At 49.7% G+C, this 22,285-nt stretch overlaps 1 protein-coding gene across 6 annotated transcripts in view; it reads left to right on the top strand.

The window, feature by feature from the left end:
• The window catches only part of CCDC30 (coiled-coil domain containing 30), a 41,567-nt gene extending 20,207 nt beyond the window's left edge, over window positions 1-21,360 (top strand). For all 6 annotated transcript variants that reach the window (XM_063417167.1, XM_063417168.1, XM_063417166.1 and 3 more), the window contains 17 exons: window positions 206-312; window positions 1,051-1,243; window positions 5,214-5,312; window positions 5,942-6,082; window positions 7,481-7,618; window positions 8,424-8,581; window positions 9,890-10,130; window positions 11,516-11,689; window positions 12,289-12,498; window positions 13,065-13,222; window positions 13,665-13,812; window positions 14,297-14,418; window positions 15,878-16,019; window positions 17,482-17,615; window positions 17,873-17,984; window positions 18,722-18,789; window positions 19,362-21,360. In XM_063417167.1, coding sequence (XP_063273237.1) covers window positions 206-312; window positions 1,051-1,243; window positions 5,214-5,312; window positions 5,942-6,082; window positions 7,481-7,618; window positions 8,424-8,581; window positions 9,890-10,130; window positions 11,516-11,689; window positions 12,289-12,498; window positions 13,065-13,222; window positions 13,665-13,812; window positions 14,297-14,418; window positions 15,878-16,019; window positions 17,482-17,615; window positions 17,873-17,984; window positions 18,722-18,789; window positions 19,362-19,584 — 2,568 coding nt within the window. In that variant the 3' untranslated portion in view covers window positions 19,585-21,360. The remainder of the gene's footprint in view (window positions 1-205; window positions 313-1,050; window positions 1,244-5,213; window positions 5,313-5,941; window positions 6,083-7,480; window positions 7,619-8,423; window positions 8,582-9,889; window positions 10,131-11,515; window positions 11,690-12,288; window positions 12,499-13,064; window positions 13,223-13,664; window positions 13,813-14,296; window positions 14,419-15,877; window positions 16,020-17,481; window positions 17,616-17,872; window positions 17,985-18,721; window positions 18,790-19,361) is intronic.
• Window positions 21,361-22,285: the final 925 nt, after the last annotated feature.

Genomic DNA, 22,285 nt, shown 5'->3' with positions numbered 1-22,285 from the left:
CCTGGCATAGGTTGCCCAGAGAAGCTGTGGCTGCCCCTGGATCCCTGGAAGTGTCCAAGGCCAGACTGGACGGGGCTTGGAGCAAACAGGGATAGAAGAAGGTTGCCCACAGAACACGATGAGGCTTAAGGTCCCTCCAAACCAATCCATCCTGGGATTCTGGGATTTCAATCCTAGTTCTGTGCTAATGTTGATTTTCTCTCAGGCACAAGGCACACAGGAAGAAGCAAGAACTGATGGAGACACTGGCGCCAGCAGAACTGCCCTGTATCAGGCACATGGAGATCAGGGTATTGAAACTCTCCACCAAAGGTGAGAGGTGTAGAAATCCTTCATCCCTTGTACTTCCACTGGCACTGCTGTGCCTCTGGTGCTCTCTTTTGCAGGATTATTTGATTACTGAATTGTATTAAATATTCTTTTGGACTTTGTTCTTCTGCTCCCAAATGGGAAAATTTGGAGGAGATGCAGTCCTGAGGAATCACTCCTTCCAGTTAAATGCTGAGACTTCTCCAGTTTGTTGCTTTCATAAAAGAAGAGTTGGGTTTTTGGGGCTCTCTGCAGACAAAAATGTTGTTTTTAAACCTGTTTTTGTGCTGAGAAGTTTTCTTTGGATTTGGTTGCTCTCCAGGAGTGCACCAAAACACCTGGCTTTTAACCATAAGTATGTAAACAGGGATTTCTAAGGGAATTCAAAGCTTTGTTCTCCCAATACCTGCTCAGGGAGGAAAGGGGGGCTGATCCTGTCCCTCTGGCTCTTTTCCCTTCAGATTCTCAAGCCTGTTCTCCACCTCAAGCAGCTGAATTTGCTGTTGTCTCTCTGCTGTTGGCAACCTTATGCCTGACCTGTTTCCTGCCCAGACCTTCATAATTCCTTGTGTAGATCCCATCACCCCTAATTCCCATCTAAATAAGAACAGGCACAGGCCATGTTGGATGTGAGACTGGAAATCAGCAGGTCAGTGTGAGGAAAACCTCAGCTTTTCCTCGCTGATGGGGAGCAGTTGGGATGCAGTTCCAGCCTTGGTGATGCTGGGTTTTGGTGTACAGGTGCCGTGAAGCCACGGAGAACACTGAGGGCAGGAATTCCCAGCTCCTTCACAAGCAGCAAAAACTGGAACAGGAACGTGAGGGTTTGGTTGAGCGCAATGAGGAACTGGAATCAGTTCTGGGAGAGACACAGATCCAAACCAAGCAAGAGAAGCAACAGCTGGAGAGCGAGGTGGAGGGACTGCACCAGAAAGTGAGTAAGGAATAGGAGAGACAAGGTTTGGATTTCTTTCATTCCATCTGCTTTTCTCTCTGATTGGAAAAATAGAATTATGTTTGACCTGGCCCTGCACTCTGCTGTGTTTAGTTTAACAAGAAAAACAGCCAGAAAAACCTGCCTTGGAGAGGAAGAAGGAAAAAATCCCATCCGGGAGTAAATAACTCTTGGTTGGAAGTGCAGATTCCTCAGTGTTATGGCAGCATTGTCTTTTCCATCTCCTGTTTTCCCTCACAGATTCCCAGACTGGTTTGATTGGGAAGGGACCATAAAGCCCATCCAGTCCGATGCCCTTCCATGGGCAAGGACACCTTCCACTACCCCAGGTTGCTCCAAGCCCTGTCTGGCCTGGCCTTGGACAGTTCCAGGGACAGGGCAGCCACAGCTGCTCTGCGCAGCCTGTGCCAGGGCCTCTCCGCCCTCACAGGGAGGGATTCCTCCCTAGTATTGCATCTGACCCTGCTGTCTGGGACACTGATGCTCCTTGATCCCAGGAAATATCACCTGTTGAGTGTTCTGGTGGCAGAAGATTGCACTTTGGCTTTTCCCCAGGGACAGGATCTTGAAGATGTGTTAAACAGTGCTGAGTATGAAGGCCCAGGATCTGCAATGCCTGGGGACAATCCTTCTGAACACACAAATTGAAGGACAGGGAATTTTTCCTGTCCTGTGGTGCAGCAGCTGCTTGTTCGTGGGGCTGGTTACCTCTGTTGGAAGAGCTCTGAGATCCATCTTGAGAAGCTCTGCTTAATCTTGATCAAGATGTGACCTCAGCAGCATCTTCCTAACTTGGTTTCTACTTGATTTTGGATACCCTCATCCCAGGGTAACCTGGATCTATTCCTGTTAATAGGACAAGTCCCCTCAAATCATGCTTTGACTTCAGGAGGTGGATAGAAATTCTTTATTATTTGCATGTGACAAATGGGAATCTTTGGGAAATCACAGATGTGAAGCACTTATTGAACATCTGTTTTTCCAGAACCATGGCAACATTGAGGGCCTCCTTGAGCACCTGCAGGGTCACCTCCATCCTCTGAGCAAGGAGTAAATTGTGGCTGAAGCCTCTCAGGCTGATGCTTTGTCTGGGTGGTTTTTAGCCTCAGTTTTCTGGAGGGGCTCTCCATCCCTGTGGAGTAGCTCTGTGAGGAGCAGTGGCACTACAGGCTGGCTTGGCACTGCTTTCCCAGGGAAAATTCTGTGTGGAGCATCACTGCCAGGGCACCTGATCCCTTACAGAGGGAGCAGCTGGGGAATTTACAGCCAGAGAGAACAGAGGAAAACAGACTCTGGTCTGGCCAGGTAGGTAAGTGGGATTCTCCCCACAAAGGTTGGCTGAGGAGGTCCTTCCCATGGGCTGAGGCTCTGCTGCCTGGCCAGGAACTCTTCCTTGCTGGGGCTCTTGCCCTCTGCTTTCTGTCTGTGCTGGAAATTCTCTCTATACGGCCTGGATTGATCCATTTTTCCTGACTGGCAAGCTGCACCAGTCCAGAGTGTCCCTAGGGGATTTCTGAGGTGAGGTTTTAGCCCCCCAGCCTGGCTTTCAGTGAGGAATGACCTGTCCTAATACCTGGTGTTGGGTTAAAACGTGGTGTTGGAGATGGTGACGGCATATCCCACATGGATACACGACTCCAAGCTGGATTGTCCAAAGGAAGAGATGAGGAATTCCCAGTCAGTAGCCTCTGGGAAAGCCTCTAAAAACAGGCAAGTTCAAGTACCTTAATGAGGGTGCCAGTGGCACCATGTTTGTCTCTTGTCTTGGAGGAGCCACGGGCCAGCTCTGGGATGGAAAGGGGTCTGTCCACCATGGCAGTGCTTTGGTTTAACTTGGGACTTGTTCAGCTCACACCAAACTCTTCCCCTTTGGACCAGAGTGAACACAGCCCTCCGCAAATCAAACGCGATATGTTTTCAGTTTGGACGAATCTCTACTTTGCTCTGTGGATTGTCACACAGATCCCTGTGAATGCCATGCTCAGGACACAAGGTGTGAGGCATTTTCTCTGCAGAGGCTTGGCAGCTGCTGCAGCTAGAAAAGAACCATTTTGAGGGATGCAGGGCCATGAAGCAGAAGTAGGATGGACAAGGAGGTGGGTTTTAACCCTTGGATAGAAGTTGCTAAGCTGTGTCCTACATTCCCAGGGGGCTTTGAGAGGCCTGGAGATGAGGAGGGAAGGGGCTGGGGCCTGGGAAAGGCAGTGCTCCTGGGTGTTTGCCAGTCCTGCCCTGGCTGGGAAGGACTTGGGAGGGTTTTTGGTCCTGGCACAGCTGCAGAAGACTTGGCTGGTCAGGCAGTGACTCAGGACCAGGACAGCAGGATACAGAGTGAGGATTGTTCTGCTGCTGGCATGGAATTTCAGAGCATGAATTAAGTGCTTAAAAGTTAATGGCTTGGAAGAAGGATAAATAAATGCATTGCTGGGGATCAACTTCTGACCAAAGACTGGCTGGGGATAAGGAGGGGAGCTGTGTTTTGCGCTTGAGATCCCTTTTGAAGCTCCAAAGTCTTATTGAACCCCACATTATCATCCAGTCATGCAAAAGGAGAGGGGTTTGTTGTCCTTTAGCTCTTCTGTGAGAGGTCTGGGTGTTTCACCCCACTTTTAATACCTTTTAACACATTGGTGAGCTCATATCTGTGATTTAAAAAGCAGTGTTGCAGCAGCTTTCCTGTGTGTTGGAGACCACTCCAGCAGAGTCTGGGAGTTCCAGCCGACCCAGCTGGTGCCAGGAACTCATCAGGAGAGCAAATCTCAGGGGCTTTGAGGTGCTGCTTTGGAAATGGATTGGGATTGGCAGGGACTTGACACTTCTTTGGCTTTGGGATTACATATGAGGAAGAATTTCTTGCCTGTGAGGGTGAAGAGGCCCTGGACAGGTTGTCCAGAGAAGCTGTGGCTGCTCCACCCCTGCAAGTGTCCAGGGCCAGGTTGGAGGGGCTTGGAGCAACCTGGGATAGAGGAAGGTGTCCCTGCCCATAGCAGGGGTGGAACTGGATGGGCTTTAAGGTCCTTTCCAACCCAGACCAGTCTGGGGTTCTGTGGAGCTGGATTTCATCTCCGTCCAGTGTCCCAGCTCATTTTAGGAGAGCCAAGCTCAGGCAGTTAGCGTGGGATTTTAGAAATAAGCCCAAACTGGATTTCAAGCCTAAGGAGTGAAAAGGAAGCTCCTGCTGGGATGGTAGCAGGAGGGCTGCCAGTACCAAGACTTGGATTTCGGAAAAGGGTCCATGGGATCCCTAATGGGGAAGAGAAGCTGAAGTGCTCCTCTGGGATGATCCTTATCTGGGCTGCTCCAAGCTCCTTTGAGCTCTTTATAACTTCAGGACCAGTAATTTTTCCCCCAACGGCAAATGTCCTTGGGGGATGATCCAAATGCAGAGTGAGATCTTGTCCAAACTCCCACCTGCCAGGAGGTGCCAGGAAGAGCAGAAGTCAGTGGTCACAGAGGTCAGTGCTTTGCTGTCCCAAATCCTGAGTCCTTGGATCCGTTCTGGAGGGACTGAAAACTTCCTATGAGCAGAGAAGGAACCAAGATGAGTCCTGATGGACCAGGCTGAACATCTGCTTGGATAAGATCAGCACTCCAAGCACAGGGAACAAGGATGACCCAGCACCTAAACCGGAGTGTCTTAGGTTCCTCCATATTGGGGGAGCACCACAATGTGTGGAAGTTTTGAGTTTTCACCATGTGCCTTGGTTGTTCCATTCCTTTTGAGAAGCAGAATTCCATCTTTTTCTGGCTTGAGTCCAGATGGCTCCTTCCTCCTTGGAAGCAGCAGCATGAGGGATGAGCTGGAGCTAGCCATGCACATCCCCTCCAGTTCCTTGCTTCCAAAATGGACCTTATCCCATAACAGGAGCACAAGGAGCACTCTAGGAGTTGTTGTGCATTTAGTTGTGAATCCTGGTTTGGTATTAACTTGGGATTTGTCCATGTTCAGATCACCAATTTGGAAACAGAGTTGTTTGAGGTGCAGAAGAACAAAAGTGAAATGAATGGGAATGAGCAGGTGGCATCTGGAGCTCAGGAGATGCAGGAGGTGAGAGCTTTTCCTTGGGAAATGAACTGTTCTGATTAGAAATGTTTTAAATGAGCATCTTAAATAAGCATCTGAAGTGACTCTGTCCTGGGGATGCTCTTTATCACCCTCTCCTGAGGATTAGTAGTCCCTCAGCTCATGCAAACAGATGGATTTTTGGAGAAAGGCAGCCAGCGTGATCTCCAAGAAAACTCTCCCCTTTGTCTTGCCTTCAGCTCTGCCAGCTGAGGAGTTTGTTGTCTCCCCATGAGTGAAGTTTTTACCTGTGTGGAGGTGCTCAATTCTTTTTTAGGGTTTAGTGAAATCAAGGGATGTGTAGGTACATCTAAAGCTGATTCCCATCAGATTCTGGGTTAACTTTCCTGTCCATTTTTTCCTTGCTAGCCCAACAATTAGATCTGCCTGGCATGTCAGCCAGACGGAGATGGGAGAGGAGCTTCCCAAGGTGTTTTGGGTCAGTGGATGTTCTGTGAGCCCTGAATAAGAGGTGTAGGAATTCCACTGGAAACATTTGAGAACTGTTTTTTCTCCTCTCTTTGTTTCCTAGAAGACACATTTCCTGCAGTCTGCTTCTCTCTGTGTAGAAAAAGTGATGTTGTGGTAGTGACTCTGAACATTTCCTGTTCCAGATGTTGGAAAGCTGTCAGGAAACAATAGACAAATTGGGGAGTCAGCTGGGAGAGAGGAGAGAATGGAGAAAGCAACTGGCATCTGAGCTGGAGTTACTGCGGGAAGATCTGAAGGCTGAGAAGGTGGTTCTGGGCAGCCAGGTATGTCCAGCCCCTGTGGTGGGACTCCCTGCAGAAGCCAGCTGCCTTTGGATGCTCCATGAAACATCCCCAGATGCCTCCCAACTCATTGCCTGGCATCCCTTGATGCATTTTTCCAGCCCAGCCACTTTCAAACCTTTGGTGGAGGGTTTTCAATCCAGTTGCTCTCATGGCATTGTCTCTAACTCCAGAATTTACTTTCATTTCAGTGAATCTAATACCAAATCAGTAATTCAGTTTGTAGCCAAACCCTGATTCTCCAGAGGGCAGAGTGAGAGTTTTCAGACTCAGGTATTAATTGCAGGAATCGAACACCCCAGAGCCAAATGAATATCCTGCTGGGATCCCAGCACTTCTGGGATTTCCTCAAGGGCCTTGGCACACTTGGCTTGAATCAGTTAAGGTGCTAAATCAAGTCCTGGGGATTTTCCTGCTGGGAATGTTGCTGGAACTCTTGTATTCCAGCTGGGCGACAGAGGAGAGACAGTGGTGCCAACAAAATTGTCCAAGGTCTGCCAGGACAAGGGCTGAAAATTAGGGTCAAAATTTAGGAGATTGGCAGATCCGTGGCCTGGACAAAGGGACCTGGCAATGGGAGACCAGCAATGAGGGGGGCACAGCCATGACAAATCCCATTTTTTATCACTCTGAGAGGCCTTAGATCAGTTTGTGAGTCCTGTCACTTCCTTGAAACGAAGTAAAAATCCATGGAAGTCCTGAGCTGTTGGCACGACTCCACAGGCTCCGGCGCTGCTGGAGGAACAGTGGCATCTAGAGGCCAGGGCTTAGTCATGCTGCAACAAATCTACACTGAAACTCAGGATCAAAGCTTGGGGTGAAAACAGCGTGGCTGGGAGGAAGAGGCTGAGTCAGTCTATCAATACACACATGGAAAGGAACTGTCTGATCTGGGGGATGGTGGGGAAAATGGGAAGAGTCCTTTTATAACCCTTGCCTCCCAGTAGTTCAGCCTACTTGTGATCCAGTGACCTTTGAATCCAAATCATTCATCCCTGAAAGTCTGGTTGGAATTCAGCCACCCACTGGCCCATGGTCTTCTGAAGGAGGGACTGTTTTCCCATCAAAGGGATCAGGAGGAGATGGAATCCAGAGCCTTGTGTTAGACTGGAACAGCCTTTAGCATAGAGACCTTTGCATGTATTTGGTGAATTCCTGTCTTCCCATGTGGGCTCATTCCCTTTGGATAGAGCAGCTGTACTGCAATGAATCATTTCCCAACAGTGCTGGAAACAAGCTTTGCATGAAATCATTGGGTTCTGTCACCTGGAAATCTTTTCATGTTTTAAGAGATTTTTGGACATTTGAGAGGAAAAATCTTTTCCTGAACTTGTCCTTCAGAGTATGTTTCATCCATTGACTCTATTGTTTCATCTCCAGGGTTTGTCTGACTCCCACTCAGAGCTCAAAAGCCACATAAACACCTTCCCGAGTCTGCAGAGAATATCAGCCAGCAGGGATCTTGTGGATGTATCCCATGAGAAGCTACATAAAGACAGTGCTTTGCTAGATCCAGAGGTGAGACATGGGAAGAATTCCCAGTTCTTCTGGTACCTGATGCAGGCAGGAGCTGCTGGGGTATGTTGCTCAAATATGAGCAAATTTGTCATGGTGCAGAAAGGTGCCTTGGAATTGAAATACCAGGAAATACCTGGGATTGAAAGCTCAGGAAGAGCCGTTGATTAAAAAGCTTTAGCAATCGAAGTTGGTGTTTAGTGAGGATAATGGTGTTTGTGTCTGAAGGATTTGAGTCCATCACAGCTGAGCAGCAGATCTGACCCCGGGCAGACTCCAGTTGTGATTCAGCTGGGAGTTCCTCTGTCCTGATGCATTCCTCCTTTTCTGCCCCTTTTATTTTCTTGGCATCTTCTCCTGAAGTCTCAAGTTCAGGGTGTGCTGTTATTTGGTGTTACAGGGTTAGGTGACATTGGGAGTGGAGGAGCCATCCCTAGGGAGGTGTTTGGGGTAGAGTTGGAACACCACTGTGAGAGCCACCTGAACCCACACCTTGTGCTTCTCCTGGTTTGCCAAGAGCTGCTGCTTTTGTAAGGAGCTTTGGCACATGTGTAAATCCCTGGGAGCTGCAGATGTGCAACTGTAGGATGAAATCAAATAAAGAACCATGGCTTGGTGGTAGTTTAGACAGAGCTACTTTCCATGCAGGAAAAAGGATTCACATGTGTCTTCAAGGGAAAGAACTGCAATAATTATCCACAGGATCACAAGTCATGTCTTTCTGGAGTCCCCAGATTGCCCTTTACAGCTCCAAAGATTTCCATCAGAGCAAAGGAAATCCAAGTTGTGGTGTTTTCTGACCTTACAGGCCTCTAAAACCCTGCAAGACAGAGAACAGAGTTCCAAAGTGGAGCAGAAACAGGAAGATCCCTGTGCAGATGCAAAGATTTATGAGGAACAGATGGCTAAAGTAGTGTTTTTGGAAGAACAGATCAAAAACCTGAGGAAAGAACAAGAACTGCTGTGGTAAACCTTAACAAAGCCTGTGGTTTTTTCTGCTTCTTGTGTTTGCTGATTTAGGCTGTGAGTCTTTTCCAACTCCCCCATGGGGCTGCTCCTGGCAAAAATGGTCCTGGCATCTTCATGTTGTCCTTGCATCAGCATCTCTGATTTTGGTGACTTTCCTCAGTGCCATCAGGATCAGCCAGGATTAAAGATTTTTTCTGCAGCTCTATCAGATTCTGAGCAGACTGAAGGGGAGCTGTCCTTGGGGAGGAGGATTCTTCCCTTGAAGTTGGACTAAGGGGTTCCTGTTGTGGGTTTGGGCTCCTCAGGGCTCACTGCTGGCAGCTGCTGACAGTCCTAGTTCCACTGGGGATTTGGGTAGTCCTTGGAATTTGGGTGTCTTTGGATGAGAGGTGTCACCAGGTGTTGGTTTGACTCCTTTTTTTGAGTAGATCAGGACAAATTTGGAGCTGGTGCATCTGGGCTCAGGCTGTCCTTAGTAAATAAAAGCTTGGATTAAATCCACTATGGTTACAGTGACCTGGGTTACTGGTACTGGGATAAAGTACAACCAGGAGAAGTCAGTAGGGAGCTGCTGAGGAATCATGGAATCATTCAGGCTGGAAAAGCCCTCCAAGATCATTCAGTCCAACTGTTTCCCAACACTGCCATGTTCACCCTTAACTCATGTCCCCAGGTGCCACATCCACAGGTTTTTTTAACACTTCCAGGGATGGTGATTCCAGCCTGGACAACCTGTGCCAGTGGCTGGACATCCAGGACATAGAATCACAGAATTCCAGACTGTTCTAGGGAGGAAGGGATCTTAAGGATCATCCTGTTCCATCCCCTGCTATGGGCAGGGTCACCTTCCACCATCCTGGGCTGCTCCAAGTCCCGTCCAGCCTGGCCTTGGACACTTCCAGGGATGAGGCAGCCACAGCTTTGATCTTGGATGGAGAAAATGGAGATGGAATTTGGGTGAAGGTAAGTCAGACAGCTGGACTGGGACACCTGAGCTTCTATTCCAGTGCTTCCCTGTGACTTTGAGTCCAGAGTAGCTCATGTGCCTTTGTGAGGATTCCTTAGCCAGCCTGTAACCTCCTCCTGGGGAGAGCTGAGCCTTTGAACACACGTGGTTTTGTGGGAAGTGTCCCAGGGAGACTGACCCTTGCCCAGAACTGCTGCACCCAGGATTGAATCCCCTTTGGAGCCTCCCAAAGCGCTTGAGTGCTTAACTGGACTCTCATCTCCCAAGTTTTTCCCCTTTAAGGGTGTTTTCTCTGGACTTGTGTAGTTATCTCTCTCCTTTACTATTTCTCCTTCAAGCTCTGAATTACTAGAGAGCAACAAGAAGAAGGAGGAGCTGGAAAAGCAGCTCAAAGAGAGCAATGAAGAAAAAAGGATATTGCTTGAAGAAATTGCCCGGCTCAAATGTGACGTCCAGAATGCCTGGGAGCAGGGCCCCAGTGGAGACACAAGGAGGATGACTCCAGGCTTGGAGCAGAGGGAGAACAGGTTTCTCCCATGGCAGAGCTCAGCAGACAGTTTAGAGGGGAGCCTTAAACAGGTATGAGCAGCTTTGCCGTCTGCACCCTGCTTTTTGTCATTAATTGAGCAGCAAAACATAATTAAAGTGGGCTGGAAGCCAATCCTGTGGTGTGAGTGATAGTTGGAAATTAGAGATGTGTTTATTTCCTTGTGTTGTGCTTTTGAATGTGGTGGGGACTTGGATAAACTGAACTGATTACACATGGCAGAAATAAGTGATTTAAATGGAATTTTTTCACCTTTCTCACCTTGCGAGCTGACAGACAAAGGGAGGTGCAGGTGATCCTGCCAAAGAGGGAGAAAATGGTGGAAGAACTCAGGATGTGGTGACTGAGGATGAGGTCTGTTTCTGTGCAAAGATTTGGGAGAGAAGAGAGGACAGGATGGTCTATATGGCCAGGATAGGAATGAGAATAGAGGATTGGTTGTCCAGTTGTATCCAAGAAGCAGCAAATCATCTGGGTGGAGCAGAGCAAGACACAAGGAGTGCAGTGGATGTGGGAAAGGGATCCTGATAGAAACAGGTGGGGAAAACCCCAAAAAACCAATGGAACCAAAGGACCTCCAGGACAACTGACACTGCCAGATGGCACAGTGCCAGATCAAGACTTTTCCCTGCTTGGGAGGTTATCTGGGGATTATCAGAGAAGGCAGATTTGGTCTTCAGTGAATTCCATCTGGTCCCAAGAGCAGAAGGTGAAGATGCAAAGTGGGAATGCAGATCCAAAGATGGCTGAAAGTGATGCTGGAAAGAAAGGCTTTGGTACAACCCAGGCTTTGGTGTCTATGCCAGGAAGGTAAGTGAGCCAAGGAGATCTGTTATCTCCCAAGAGCCATCGCAGACCATCGGTGACGCCTCCCAGTGTCCAAGCTCTGTCCTGTTGTGTTCCTGTCCTGCTGCCAGGACTTGCCTTTCTCCTGTTTCTGATCCCTCTGGGAACTGAGCTGCTTGGATGCCAGAGTGAGACTCTGGTACAAGAATCCAAAGTGACCTAGTGGCTTTGCTTTGATTGGACAGGTTTATTTTAACAGGGATTTGTTCCCTCATCCAGGTTGTCACCTCTTCCCCCTTGGCCTCAGGAGCTGTATTGGCTTCTTTGAAGTGATGAAGAGAATCATTGAGTCATTGAGCTTGGAAAAAGCCTCTGAGATCATCAAGTCCAGCTGTTAACCCAGCAATGCAAGTTTACCACAAACCATGTCCCCAGGTGCCACGTCCACATGGCTCTTAAAACCCTGCAGGGACAGGGAGGGGAACAGCACATGGTGTAGGGACAGAGAAATGCCAGGCTTTACACATCTTCCTGCCCAAATGCCCATAAATCCTTCTGGCTTTCTGCCTTCCTTAATCACCTTTATCCTGCCTTAAAGTTAAGTTCTGTGTCACTTCTGCTGTTTCTGCAGGGTCTGTCTGAGGAGAGGTTTCAGCAGCAGGAGGAGAAGCTGCAGCAACTGCGCCAAGACCTGCGCCGGGTGCAGAACTTGTGCAGCTCTGCCGAGAGGGAGCTCAGGTATGAGAGGGAGAAGAATGCTGACCTCCAGAGGCAAAATCTGCTGCTCCAGCAGGAATGCACCAAGGTAGGGACAGAGCCAGGCTCCTCAGTGTGCTCTGCCTCAGCTCCATGGGAATTATGGCCATGAGGGCTGGAGCCCATCTGGAGCTAGGCTGGGAGAGCTGGGGGTGTTCACCTGGAGAAGAGCAGGCTTCAGGAAGACCTCAGAGGCCCTTCCAGGGTCTAAAGGGGCTCCAGGAGAGCTGGAGAGGGACTGGGGACAAGGGATGGAGGGACAGGACACAGGGAATGGCTTCCACTGCCAGAGGGCAGCATTAGATGGGCTGTGGGGAGGAAATCTGTTCCTGTGAGGGTGGGGAGATTGCCCAGAGCAGCTGTGTCTGCCTCATCCCCAGAAATGTTCCAAGCCTGGTTGGACATGGGATAGTGGAAGGTGTCCCTGCCCATGAAGGGGGGTTGGAACCACGTGATCCTTAAGGCCCCTTCCTACCCAAGCTGCTCTGGGATTCTGTGACAAATTTCTCTGTATCCAAATGAAACATGCTTTACTTCCTCTGTGATTCCTCTTTTGCTCATTCTGGAATCCTGTTCCCCTTCCCTAGACAAGCCATTCCTGCTGATTTATGCTGAAGTATAAATTTGATTTCTTCTCTGGGATCTCAGGTCAAAGCTGAGCTGAAGCAGGCCCGGGCCAAACTCTCAGACACCACGGAAACATGTTCTTCACTCTCAGCACAGTGGGAGAGGAGCCAGCACAAGGTCAAGGAGCTGGAATTGGAGCTCTCCAAGTGCTCCCAGGCTGATAAGCTCCAGAGCAGCCTCCAGGAGAGGCTGGCGCGGGAGAAATCCAGAGCAGTAGAAGCACAAAAGAAGGTGAGTGTAAGCTGGGGTATGTTTGACAGTTCTGTGCAGCTCTAGTGCAGAAAATAGGCAGGTTTGCTTCCCCAGATTCCTTTTTGTGATCCCTTGGCTTAATATTGTAGGAAAAAAAGCCTGTAATTAGTGGGAGCATAATCAAGGCAATAGAAACCACATCTGATAACCCAGTATCTCTGAAATACTGATAGTGGGGCTGGCAGGCACAGGGAACCCCAATCTTGTTCTTGCTCTGGAGGTTTCCTACAGTTTACTGGCTGGAAGTTCCAAACCCTTGTGTTTTCCATGGCACTGATTCTGCCATGCTGCTGCAGAAGTCATTGGATTCTCTTTTGTAGAGTGCAGGATCAAATTGGATCAAAAAAAGATTGTTGGGAATTCATGACATAGTGTTTGGTCCAAAATCTGGTAGCCATTCCAAGGGTTTTGCTTTTAATGGACTTAGAGTCAAAACAAGGAAATCCTTCCTTCCTGTGCCTCAGACACTGGGGAATCAGAGAGATCTGATTCAGACACTGGCCTGTTCATTCAGAAAGTTTAATCTGTGTCCATTTTAATCCAAGGTCTCAAAACTCCAGCAAAAGCTGAAGGATTCCCAGCACCAGCTGCTGCTGGCAGAGGCCCGTGTTTCTGATAAGAAGCTTCTGGAGGAGGAGCTGAAGGAAGCTCGGGAAAATGAAGCTCGAGTGCAGCAGGAACTTCATGAAGAGCAGTTGAAAAGGTCTCTATGCCATGTAGGGGCTGTGCCAGCCCTCCATCAGCTCCTGGCTGCCCTGGGAGGGTTCAGGGAGACCCAAACCACTGCTTTGACCTCCCATCTTCCCTTTGGACCTGCCTTATCCCTGGGATTCTCCAGGGATTCCCTCTTCCCCGAGATTTAAAATATTATTGGAGTCTTCATCTGCCTTAGCCATGGCCTCTCCTGTCAGTGCAGTGATGCAAATAGCCCCCTTCCCTGTGCAGCTGGGAATGATCCCAGTATATTATCCCCCCTTTCTGTGTCACTGGGACATGGGGACAACTGGGATGTGCTAATTCCTTTATCCCCTCCATGTCAGCTGGAGCAAGAGGAGAGCAGGGGGTGTTTAGGGTGACAGACGACACCTTGGGGGCAGATGGCACATCCCCCTCCACCTCTCACTGTCACCCCATTGTGTTTCCAGGAGGCTCCTGGAGCAGCAGGTGGAGGAGCTGCGGCAGCAGCTCCGGCATTCCCAGGAGACAGAGGCGTCGCTGGCCAAGATGCATGTGGAGCTCCAGGCCAAGACCCTGCACGTCTTGGAGGATGAGAAGAAGCTGGATGCTGGTGAGGTAAGTGACAGTGAGGGGGTTCCTCATCATACTAGGAGGAACAGAACCATCACGAGCTGGAATCTGCTCCTGTGAGCTGCTGGAATTGGGAACATCCGATCAGGGGCTGAGCCCTTGCAGATCTCACTGATTTCAGCAGGAGCTGGAGGAAAAGCAGCATCCCAAAGCCAGTTGGTTTCCTGGGATGCAGCTTTGAGGGCACAGGAAAGTTTGTTGGTTTCTTCCTTCCCTTTATCTTGCAAAGCTTGGGTTTTTTGGCAGAGTCCATTGTCGTGGAGGGTTCATTGCCTCTCTCTGCAACAAAATCCCACGGCTTGTTAGGGGGAGGAGGGAAGTGGTCTGGGGGGCTGGCTGGCTGGATGTTGGCTGTACTGGGAACCACTGGGATTGATGAGAGAGAAGCTTTGGAGACTAGGCAGATGGGAGGCAAAGGGGCCCCTCTATCTGGGGCCACATACACACATTAAAAACAGCCCTTTTCCAGCATGTGCAGTGCCAGAAGGAGAACCAGAAGCTCTCGGAGCAACTGGTGCTGCTGAAGGAAGAGAACAAAGCCCTGTATGAGGAAGGTGTCCGACTCCTGAACCAGAAGGATCTCTATGTCAGGTAATGCCTAAAAACTTGCCTGGGCCTGCTACTGGATTTGGCTGTGGTGTGGACTTTCCTGTCCAATGTTCAGGCTTTTAGCACTAAATCCACTGGCCCTGTGTGCAGTGAGCTCACCCCCCATGTCTGCAGTCAGGGAATTCCAGAAAGGTTTGTGTGGGAAGGGGCCTTAAAGCCCATCCAGTCCCACCCCCTGCCATGGGTAGGGACACCTTCCTCTATCCCAGGTTGCTCCAAGCAACCTGTCCAACCTAGCCTTGGATACTTCCAGGGATGAGGCAGCCACAGCTGCTCTGGGCACCTTGTGGCAGGGCCTCCCCACCCTCCCAGGGAAGGATTTCCTGCCAGTATCTTATCTGACCCTGTGCTCTGGCAGTGGGAAGCCATTCTTCCTTGTCCTGTCACTCCAGGTGTTGTCCCAAGTCCTTCTCCAGCTCTCCTGGAGCTCCTTTAGGCCCTGGGATGGACTCTGAGGTCTCCCTGGAGCCTACTCTTCTCTGGGTGAACACCCCCAGCTCTCCCAGCCTTCCTGCTCCCCTTGGCAGGTGAAGGCAACATAGGAGGATGATCTGGGTGTTGGTTTGGGTCTGGTGTCAGCAAAGACTCTCCCTGGAGCTGTTCCTTTCTCCCCAGAGCCCTTTTGGTTAATTTGAAGCAGAGTAGCGTTTTTATCACAAATTTTGAGCAAACATGGGCAAATATCCCTTATATGATAGAATTTTCTCTTCTTTTTTTATTATTATTTTCCCTTCTATCCCAACTGGATAAAAACAAACAGGAACTTTGCCAAAATTGACAAGAGGGGAAGAGCAAAAATCAGAAGTGTCAGGAGGGAAAAATATTTGTCCCTGGTGTCCTAACTCAAGCTCCCACTGAAGTGGCTCTTCTTGCTTCTCCTGACCTGTCCATTGCTGTTTAGAATTCTTAATTTTTCAACCAAGGTGTGGATGTGGCACTTGGGGACATGGTTAGTGAGTGGCCCTGGCAGTGTTGGAGGAACGGTTGGACCTGATGATCTTAGATGGTTTTCCTAAATTTTCTTCCCATTCAAATGTCATTCCCTTAACCATCCACCTTCCCACCAACAAAACCTACTTATCCTTGCCTTGGAACCTCAAGTTTTGGTGCCCTTATAATCCTGTTTGTTATAAAGACCTGGGAGGGATGAGCACAAGGATTTGTAAAGCTGGGAGTCACTTTTGGAAATGCTTTGGGTCCTTTTCCTTTATCACTTTCCATTTGGTTGACACTAAATTTCCAACAAAAACACCCCCAAACTGATCAGTGAAAGTGTCCAGACAGTCCATATACTCATTCTGGGCAGGAAGGAGCTGCGGGGTGGCTGAGACTCCAAGGCTGGACTTTGAGGAGCCTGAATAAACCTGGGACATTCTGGCTTGGATGGTGACCCTGAGCAAAAGTGCCTGTCACAGCCTGACGTTTGTCCCTGATTTCCCAGGAAATACAATGAGATGCAGCTCCGGCACAAGGACAAGATCCGCCGGGCCAAGGAGACCTTCATCCACGAGGTGAAACAGAGGGACAGCAGGATCAAACAGCTGGAAAATGAGCTCAGCGAGTCGAAGCTCCAAGTGGAAAAGGTGAGAGGACACATCCAGGGCCTCTCCTGCAAGGGGAGGCTGCAGGGGCATTGCTGCTTCCAAAAGTATGCCCTGGTGGCCAAGAAGGCAAATGACATCTGGCCTGTGTCAGGAATAGTGTGTCCAGCAGGAGCAGGGAGGTCATTCTTCCACTGTACTTGGCACTGGTGAGGCTGCACTTCGAGTGCTGTGTCTAGTTCTGGGCCCCTCAGTTTAGGAAGGACTAGGAAGTTTAGGAACTTCAGGTGTTGAGATGCTTGAGTGCGTCCAAGAGGCAACAAGGTTGGTGAGGGGCTTGGAACACAAACCCTATGAGGAATGCTGAGGGAGCTGGGGTTGTTTAGCCTGTAGAAAAGGAGACTCAGGGGTGACCTTATCACTCTCTACAACTCCCTGAAAGGTGGCTGTAGTCAGATGGGGTTGGTCTCTTTCTCCAGGCAGCACTGACAGAATGAGAGGACAGTCTCAAGCTGCACCAAGGGAAATATAGGCTGGATGTTAGGAAAGGGTTTTTATGGAATGACTGCTAAAGTACTGGAATGGTCTGCCTGGGGAGGTGGTGGAGTCACCATCCCTGGATGTGTTTAAAAAATGACTGGATGTGGCACTCAGTGCCATGGTTAGTTGAGGTGTTAGGGCATGAGTTGGACTTGATCTTGAAGGTCTCTTCCAACCTAGTGAATCTGTGATTCTGTGAAAATAGCCATGGATTCAGGGAATGGTGTGAGTTGGAAGGGACATTAAAGTTCATCTTGTCCCACCACCTGCCATGGGCAGGGACACCTTCCTCTATCCCAGGGTGCTCCAAGCCCTGTCCAACCTGGCCTTGGGCACTGCCAGGGATGAGACAGCCACAGCTGCTCTGGGCAACCTGTGCCAGGGCCTCTCCACCCTCACAGGGAGCAATTCCTTCCCAGTATCCCATCTAACTCTGGCCCCTGGCAGTGGGAAGACATTCCCCCTTGTCCTGCCACTCCAGGCCCTTGTCCAAAGTCCTTCCTTGCAGGAGGGTATCAGGGGCACCAACCTGTAGTAATAAAAGCCAAAAGGAAGTTACTGGCTTAGGATTGCCCTTGGGGGAAACCACATCCTCAAATCCCATTCTGACACTTGCTGAGCTGTGTTCCTTTGCCTCATCAAGTCCTGGTGGGAAGTGACTCCAGAGCCTCATTTTGGGGTATTTTACCTCAAACAGGGTATGGAATCGCAGAGTTGTTGAGGCTGGAGAAGACCTTTAAGATGAGGATCTTGATCAAGTCCAGCCATGCACCCATCACCAGTAAACCATGTCCCCAGGTGCCACATCCACATGGTTCTTTAGCACTTGCAGGGGTGGCAACTCCAAACTTTTAGGAGCTGGCACCCTTGATGGTGGTCCCCTGGGAAAGCCCTGAGGTTTGCAGAGGACAGAGAAGAGTCAAGAGTAACTGGTGGTTGTTCTTTCCTTCTCCACCACCCTAAGGGGAAGGTGCTGATTGCCCAGATCACTGCTGAGAATGAGAAATTACTCCAGGAGAGGCGACGGCTCCTTCAAAAAATATCAGACCAGGAGTCCCCTTGGAGCCTCCAGTCTGGGATTCCCTCCTTGCAGAGCAGGTAGGCTCCTGCTGATGTCCATCCCCTAGGATTCTCCCTTTTCCTGGTTTTGTGCCTCTTAAGAATTCCAGAGGAAAGGGTACAGTGGCTTTTGTGGTTGTAACTAGGGATGTAATTACCCCATTTTCCCATCCAAGACCTCGCCATTGAGCTGGAGGCTGTGGAGAGCAACAGCTCTGAGGTTGGAAAAGAACATTCCCATCTGAAAACGGAGCATGACTAGAAGGAAAATTACTTGTGCTTTGTGTCCTGCCCAGAGGGAAGATCCTGGAGGAGGAGAATGCCCGGCTGCAGGACAAACTCCAACTCTCCAGCTGTGTGGCCACCTCCCAGCGCCTTGCCAGGAGTAGCCCTGCTCCCAACACAGAGGTGAGACACCAAGAGGGTTGGGATCAGCAGGAATAACAGAACCTGATGTCTGAGGGGCTGAGGAAGAGCTGGATCCATCCGTTGAGATGGAAAGGGCTCCCACATGGTAGGTGGTGGCAGCTGTGGTGAAGAGAGACTTTGTGAGGAGCTGAAAGCTCCATACACTCAGCCCCTGCTCATCCCTGAGCTGCTGCCCATGGGATCTTCCACAGGGACAGGAATCTCACCTGGCACATCTAGAGCTGTTCAAAGGCCTCAGTTGTAAAGTTGGCTCTAGCAAAGGAGAACAAACCCTGTGTGTGAGATTGGGAGTGTTCCTCCCTCAGGCCAAGCTGAGCAATAATTCCTGAGCTGAGTCAAAGTATTAGCCATGTTAATAAAGAACTTTGTAGGAGAAATGGAGAAAATCCAGGAAATCAGAGTTTTCAAATCAACTAGGTGGATTTAGGAGTTTATTGGGACTTTTAATTTGGAGAGAACTCAGGTAAGTTGCAAATGAGCTGTTGAGGAGGGAAGGGCTGTTTGGGCTCACCTGGCCTGGTGGGGCTTGGTTTGGATTTTTTAGTATAGATTTACACCCAAAGGGCAACCATATCCCTGATTAGCACCTCTGTGGGGCTGCAATTTTTAGAGAGGACTCTCAGTGAAGCTGGGGGAGAGCTTAGAAGACCAGGAATTGTTGGAATTCAGGGTCAGACCTGTACCTCCTCCTTTCAAAGTCTCTGTTCTCCTTCCAGGACTTGAAGATCGTTCCTGGCTCTGAATGCCAACCACAGAGTAAGGTGTTGCCACCTCCTCATGCCAGGTACCGTGGGGGGGGAGGAGGATCCAGGGAGGAGCCATTTGAGCATTTTGATTGCTCCACCCTGTGCTTTCACCTTCCAGAGGCCTTTTTTGTTAGTTTTTGGTCAAATTTTAGGGAAAGTGGCACTAAAACCAGTCAGCAGATGGGATGGAGAAGTCAAATTTTCAGAATATTTTGGGGAACACTGTGGGATTTAGGATTCTTGGTGCTCAGGGGCTTTGGAGGAGTCTTTGTACAAGAGGTGGTGAGACTTGGAGCCCTAGTTCCACCAGAGGCGTGTCCCACATTGCTCTGGGATATGTTCCTCTATTCCAATCTGTGCCAGACCAGATGAAGGGAAGGCAGAGGGACTCAGCATCTCCGCAGATGCAGCTCAGAGCTCAGCCCAGGTGCTGTTGGGGTGAAGGATGGTCCAAGCAGATTCTGGGCTGGCTGAGGGTATCTCTTCCTTGGCTGGAGAAGGAGCCTTGATCCAAGAGAAAAGCATCAACATTGCCCTGTGCTGTTCAGACGTGTTGAGTAGGGGTCACTCAGACTCCACAGAATGACAGAAAATGGAAATTCATTTCCAGCTTCCCACCCCGAGATCTCCCAGAGCCCCTCGGCGCCCTGAAGGCCCTGCAGAACACGAAGCCTGAGGGAGAGGCTGAGAGCCAGGAGTCCTCCTTCTGCCTGTCCCCTTCACAGCCTTCGGAGATCGGGTACCTGAATGTGGCCTCTCCTGGGGATAGCACAGCCCCCACGGCCTCACCGCTGCAGGATGAGAGCCAGAGCCTTGGCTCCGAGAACTTCTGAGCTGGGAATGTTGGTACAGCCTTACCCGAACTGCAGGATTTGGGCTCCTGGGGCCATGGGACGACAGAGTCTACAAGGAAAATTGCTAAATGGGCTGACCCCATAATTTCTGGGATATATTCCAACTAAATGATTCCACAGCTTTTTTTTTTTTTTTTTTTTTTTTAATTTGCCCATCTGTAAATGTGTGTGATCCCAGATCCATTGGAGGCTGGAGTTTGTAGATAAACTCACTACAGTGGTAGAGGTTAAGGGTGTCTTCCCTCAACCCTAAATCCCTGTCCAGTCCAAATCTATAAATTTTATAAATAAAACTTGGAGAAGTTCCCTTTTACCCTGTGCCAACAATCCATGCCCACACACTGTCATTCACCTTTTTCCATGCTCTCAGCATTCCCATTGCTTTGTGCAGAGGTGGATGCTGGGGAGAGGATGGGAATGTGTAGGGAAGGAAGATGGGAGGAAAGGGAAGCTCTGGGGGCAGGATGCAATGGGCAGAGGGATCAGAAATGAGATAAAGGGAGATGGAAGGGCAAAGGGAAATGGAATAGGGGCAGAAGAGAGGAGGGATATGAGCATCCAGGAAAGGAAATGAGATACATCTGAATAGACGGTCTCTGAGGTGGAAGTGGGAGGGATCAGACCATGCAAAATAGGGAGTGGAGGGAGTCTGAGGATGCCAAGAGGGAAGCAGCAGGATCAGAACTGCAGATCAGGTGGGAACAAAGCATAGCTGCTCATCTCCATGGGCCTTTCTGTGCTTCCTGGGCTCTCCCTGTGTGTTTTGGGGAGCTCTGGACCCCTTGGTGTGCCCCCTCTGCACCCTGGCTGTCCCTTAGAGGGTCTCCCAAGCCCTGGTGTCCATTTCAGGGGGTATCCCCACCCCTTGGTTTGTTTTGTGCCATGCCCAGGCCCCAGCACTGCCTTTGGGTGCCCCCAGTCCCTGGCTGCGCCTGTTTGGGCTCCCCACAGCCCTCAAGGAGCCTTTAAGAGGGTGCACAGAGCCTCTCCATGGGATTTTCTGTGTCGCAGAGTCCTGGGTGTGCCTTTAGGCTCTTCTGCACACCCCAGTGTGTGTGAGCATTGCCTGGAGGAGTTCTGTGCATCCTCATCTCTCTGGCTGTGCCCTGGGCTACCCCAGAGCCCCCCACTGAGCCCTTGGCTACCACAGACCCCAGGGGAGGTATCAGGAACACCCTCATAGAGAGCTGAGGTGTTTCATCCCTTCTGATGGGGCAGAACTGGCTCAGCCGCACTCAGGGAGAGGCAGAGTCAGGTCTTGAAAGAGGCACAAACCATTAGGGAACCTGAAGGGCCCACAGACTCATTTCTGGGCCTTCCACCAGACAACTGGACATGACCCCAGTGTTACATCAGACACTATAAAATTCCTGACCCCAGGGAAGGTACCTGGGTGTTACTACTGAGCCTGAGCTTGTATTAACCTACTGAACTTTGTGATTTTGGAGCTTCCCCCACCCCTGATGGATCCAGACTGTGACCATCACTTTGACCATGGACACTGAAGTTGCAACAACCAAGTCTTGTCACTGCACCCATGGGTGGTGAGACCTTTCCTCTCCATGCTCTACTCTGATCCTTTCTTTTTCTTTCTTTTCCTCAAGTATTTTCTCAAGTGTTATTTTTATACTATTATATTGGGATATTTCTAAAGGAAATAATCAAAGTGGCTACATAGGCAACTTCCATTGCAACCAAAGTGTTAAAATAAATGTGACATATATATATGTATGTATGTATGTGTGCAAACACCAATCATTCAGTGTCCTTTCATCCATTCCAAGGGATCTATTAACCCAAGAGCCTGAGTTACCCAACCTCAGAGATGGCTTGGAACAGCTCCATCAGTTTAGCCCTCACCTCACAGCAGCTCTGTGCCCACACAACAGGATGGGCAATTTTCCACAACCTGCCAGTGCCTTAAGGTCTGTCGTGTAGCAAGAAGCCCAAAACAACCACAGCATTTGAGGTGGGACCTCCCCAGTGCTGGAAACATAAAATAGGGAAAAAAATGCAAAGCTCCAAATGGGACAGGGCTCACAGTGCAGATAAGGAACCAGAGGGAACTCCTGTACTTTGTTTTGTGGCATTGAGAGGAACATGGAGCAGGGTATGGCCTCGTTCTTCTGCTTGATGCCCAACAACTCCTACCAAGGAATATTCCATACACTGGGATCACAGAGAACAGGAGGTTTGACCACGATCCTACCCACAGCACTTGCACAGTCATGGTTAATAAGGTATGAAATGTATCCCAATTTTGTGCTTACCTAGGAGAGTAGAATTCAACCTGAAATTTGGAGGGACAGATTGATGGGATTATCCCCTTCGTCCTGCCCAGAAGGGATGTCCCTGGGTAAATTCCTGGCCAAGGCCACGTCAAATGTTTTGACCCAGGAAATGAATCTGTGATTGTAATGGCATTGTTAGAGCTCTCTGGGGCTGTGCTGCAGGTTTGTTCTCCTTATGCCCAGCATAGGAATGCATCTGGTACGAGGTAACTGGAATCCCTGTAATTGGTAATTGCAGATCCAGTTAACTGGGATCACTTACTGTGTATGTCATACTCAGTGGACCCTTCTGTGGGTGAACCCCACCAGAACTACATTTCATGGACTATACATGCATCCAGCATTAGCCCTATGCTGTTTTTGCAATAACCTATTGTGGTGCATCTTCA

This window comes from Prinia subflava, chromosome 21 (assembly GCF_021018805.1).
Source record: "Prinia subflava isolate CZ2003 ecotype Zambia chromosome 21, Cam_Psub_1.2, whole genome shotgun sequence".
NCBI classification, from domain to species: Eukaryota; Metazoa; Chordata; class Aves; order Passeriformes; family Cisticolidae; genus Prinia; species Prinia subflava.
Note: the sequence above shows the minus strand (reverse complement) of the source record. Positions and strands in the feature narration are given on the sequence as shown.